Source organism: Cystoisospora suis (assembly GCF_002600585.1).
Source record: "Cystoisospora suis strain Wien I chromosome Unknown contig_6915, whole genome shotgun sequence".
Taxonomy (NCBI): Eukaryota; Apicomplexa; class Conoidasida; order Eucoccidiorida; family Sarcocystidae; genus Cystoisospora; species Cystoisospora suis.
In genome coordinates this window covers 1-3,060 of record NW_027159702.1, presented here as the reverse complement: position 1 = coordinate 3,060, position 3,060 = coordinate 1, and the positions used below count along the sequence as shown (strand labels likewise).

Sequence of the window (3,060 nt, the reverse complement as noted above, 5' to 3'; positions counted from 1 at the left end):
TTTCTGAAGCTGACGTCCACAAAGTGCGCTAGGACCTAGTGCGAGGACGATTTCTGACATCGATTTCAGCGAAGCAAAAAGGAAACAAGGAAACAGTCTCTCTCGATCTTAGTTGTTCTATCTGTCTGTCTGTCTCGATTTCTCTCTCTTCTCCATCAAATGCTTGCTTGTGGAGAGTAGAGGTTCGCTACGTCCCGTTTCATAAAACCGACAGTGCAACCTGGAGATCCTTTTTCTCTCTTTCTCTCAACTTCATCTTACAGGAGTGAGTTGAGGAGAAATCTTCATGGAGTCAATAGTCTCTGCATCTTTCCGTCTCTGGTTGCCTTTGTTTTTTTCTGCGGAGAACAGGTATCTCATTACAGCCAATTATCCAGGTGCGACAGTTCGTCTCGTGACTGAGGTGAGTTCCCAGTGATTCTCGTATACGGAGGTAGTTGGGCTGTATGGCATTGTGTACCTTATAGAAAATAGTGCAAAGCTTCCGTTGTCTTTTATTCAATAACGTTCCAGGGTACCAGGACAAGGAAAGACCCGTCCTCTGTGGTGGCACGTATGTACAATATGGAATGCGCATGCAGCTGTGCCCATCCTATGAATGGTCGAGTCCGCACCCGAGACAGTATGGAAATGGTGCTAATACAGAAGAGCATTTCTTTTGGAGGAGTTGTAGCTGGTGAGAGGTTCTCTCCTTCCTCTCCATAATGTTGAAAGAGGGGCACGCAGCTTAGAAGTAAGATCGTACTAGGTGGTAGAGTATCAAACTCACTAGCGCTGGGATAAGTAGAAAATCCTGTCTTACGAGGATACAGAACTGAGAAATTCTTTCTGAACGAAGATCCAGACCATCCCTAATGGATTCCGTGTTGCACACCTGAGAGTCTACAAGCTACTGGGGTGGTTACGATGTCAGTGTACTGTGGCAGATACGCCAGAAGTTGCTTTAGGGGTGGGAAAGCTCCCTTGTGGTCGTATACACCTTCCTATCGAGTATTACTCATCTGCATGTATGTATATGTATACAAGTATGCTTCTATACGTACATGTGAAACGCCTCTGTCTTCTTTAGTATTATCCAGTCAGAAGGATCCACTCAGACGCAAGGCTGGGAATAATCGCGTGCAGAGTCTCTTTCGACGTTGTTTGTGCCCAGGGTTTCCCCAGCGTTAACGTGGTTCTTTCAGATTGTGGTCATTAGCTTTCCGCTGATCATGTTGATAGCTCACCTTTCGCTCCTAGATACGCACTTCTACTAGTGACACTCTGCCCCGCTTGGGAAGAAAGGCGTGCTGCGAGGGAACTGAGCAGACGAGAGCTGATTTCTAGGGAGGTCTTTTCTTCAGTTCTTCCTTCTCTCTCATTTCTCTTTTCCTTCCTCGTTCTACGGCGTCCCCGGTGTAAGTGCGGTATCGATCCGGCGCCCGAAGCAAGGGTGGCACACGCTCGCAGCCCTTACTCTCACCGACGCGCGTCCAAAAACCCTCGTCTGATTTTCTCCCTGTAACGGTATCTCTATGTGTACCGTGGTCTATTTGTTGCAAACATACTTCGGCTGTTTCCCCCTGGCGTACGTACAGCACAGCATCGACCCTGAGGATCGGCCAGGAAATCAAAAGCATCGACTGCCCGACGAAGTTCTCGCACAGGTATATAAAGCCTCTCAGAGTTGTTCTGTATTGATAGGCCTCCACAATATAGAGTCTGCACAGCTCCAGCCCGAGGTGGAGCCGTCTGTCACAAATGGATTAACTGGCTTCTGCCTCCTGGTGTGTGGCTTCGCAGCAGTGCTATGCCTTTTTCAAAATTTCCCAAAGACCTGACAAGATATCGAAAACAGACAGCCTGCGCAGACAGTGGTTCGTATATGAAAAGTCAGTGTGTCATGGCGTATTTACCCGGGAACTACTTCAAGCCTCGAACCAGGATTTCGGAGGGAGGAAGGTTCTGACATTTGTCGCATTGCCATGTGGGTCTCGAGTTTGGGAGACTTGGTAGCAAAGCCAAACCAAACTAAGGTCACCTTCGCCATTACTTACCAGGACTCGCGTCTGCTGTCGCCAGGTGACAAACTAGACCGCTTGGAGTCACGTTACTCATTGAACCCACGAGAAGGCACGTATAGTCCCTATGTCGGAACCGTCCACTCGCTGCCCTTCCGAGGCCTTCAGCGCCTGCTGCGCCGTCTATACTAATGATCCACACGGCATCTTCACATGCAGTGCACGCAACATCTTGTACGGCCTTCTGTGCCTCCAGGTCAGGAAAGTTGTCTTCTGGAAGCGCCCTTTCGTATATGAGAACGAGCAGGAGACCTACGGTCCGAATCCTTCCGGCCACGTTGTTCCTCCCCAGCAAATCCGATAGGTGGGTCTCGGGGCACCGGGCCATGAACCGGTGGACTGTAAGAGACGAATGGAGAGCACGAGCAGCGGAGGCGATGACAGAGCGTGAAGCACGCATGCGTTAGCTAAGGCAGGAGAAAGCTGTCGATTGGCTCCGGTCTCAAAAGCCATGAACTCCAAAGCTTCTGCCCTGGTTATTCAAAGCAAGCCGTCCCGCATTGCTCTTTCATCCGTTGTGCTCGTCTTCCCCGTTTTCCAAGCCTTTTTTTCCGCTGTTGCCTTTTGTTTGGCTGCTCAGTTCCGTTCAAGACTTCAGTTTGAGGAATCACCAGAAGGGGAGGGAAGTGAAGTGCGGAACAAAGATTGACAGATATTCGGGATGGTGGTCGCAAGAGAAAGCTGGCCGTAACGCCACGTGTCATCGACTGTGTCAGTGGGATCAGAAACATGGTGAGCTCAAGTCGTGGTGCGCTCTTAGCTACTTCATAGTCCACCGCACCGGCCCAAGCCTGAGTGCTTGTGGTCGGCCATGGCCCTTGTATCCCCTAATAGTTCTCACAGATATCCCGTAGAACTGAAGCACCGGATTCCTAGTGTACATTCGTGTTTCGCTTGTTCAAGCCGAGGGAAACAGCTGCGAACTTTTTACCTTCACATCCGCAATTCGGATGTCTCGACAGCTAGGACCCGAGCACCGAGACATCCGAATTGCGGATGT

At 50.0% G+C, this 3,060-nt stretch overlaps 1 protein-coding gene across 1 annotated transcript; it reads left to right on the top strand.

Annotated features, from left to right (window-relative positions):
• Nucleotides 1-5: 5 nt before the first annotated feature.
• Nucleotides 6-2,982, top strand: CSUI_010209 (uncharacterized protein; the record flags this gene model as incomplete). The annotated part of the gene is made up of 4 exons (XM_068070314.1): nucleotides 6-265; nucleotides 352-403; nucleotides 1,578-1,646; nucleotides 2,641-2,982. A coding segment is annotated over exon 4 (111 nt), but the record flags the coding sequence as incomplete, so codon positions are not given.
• Nucleotides 2,983-3,060: the final 78 nt, after the last annotated feature.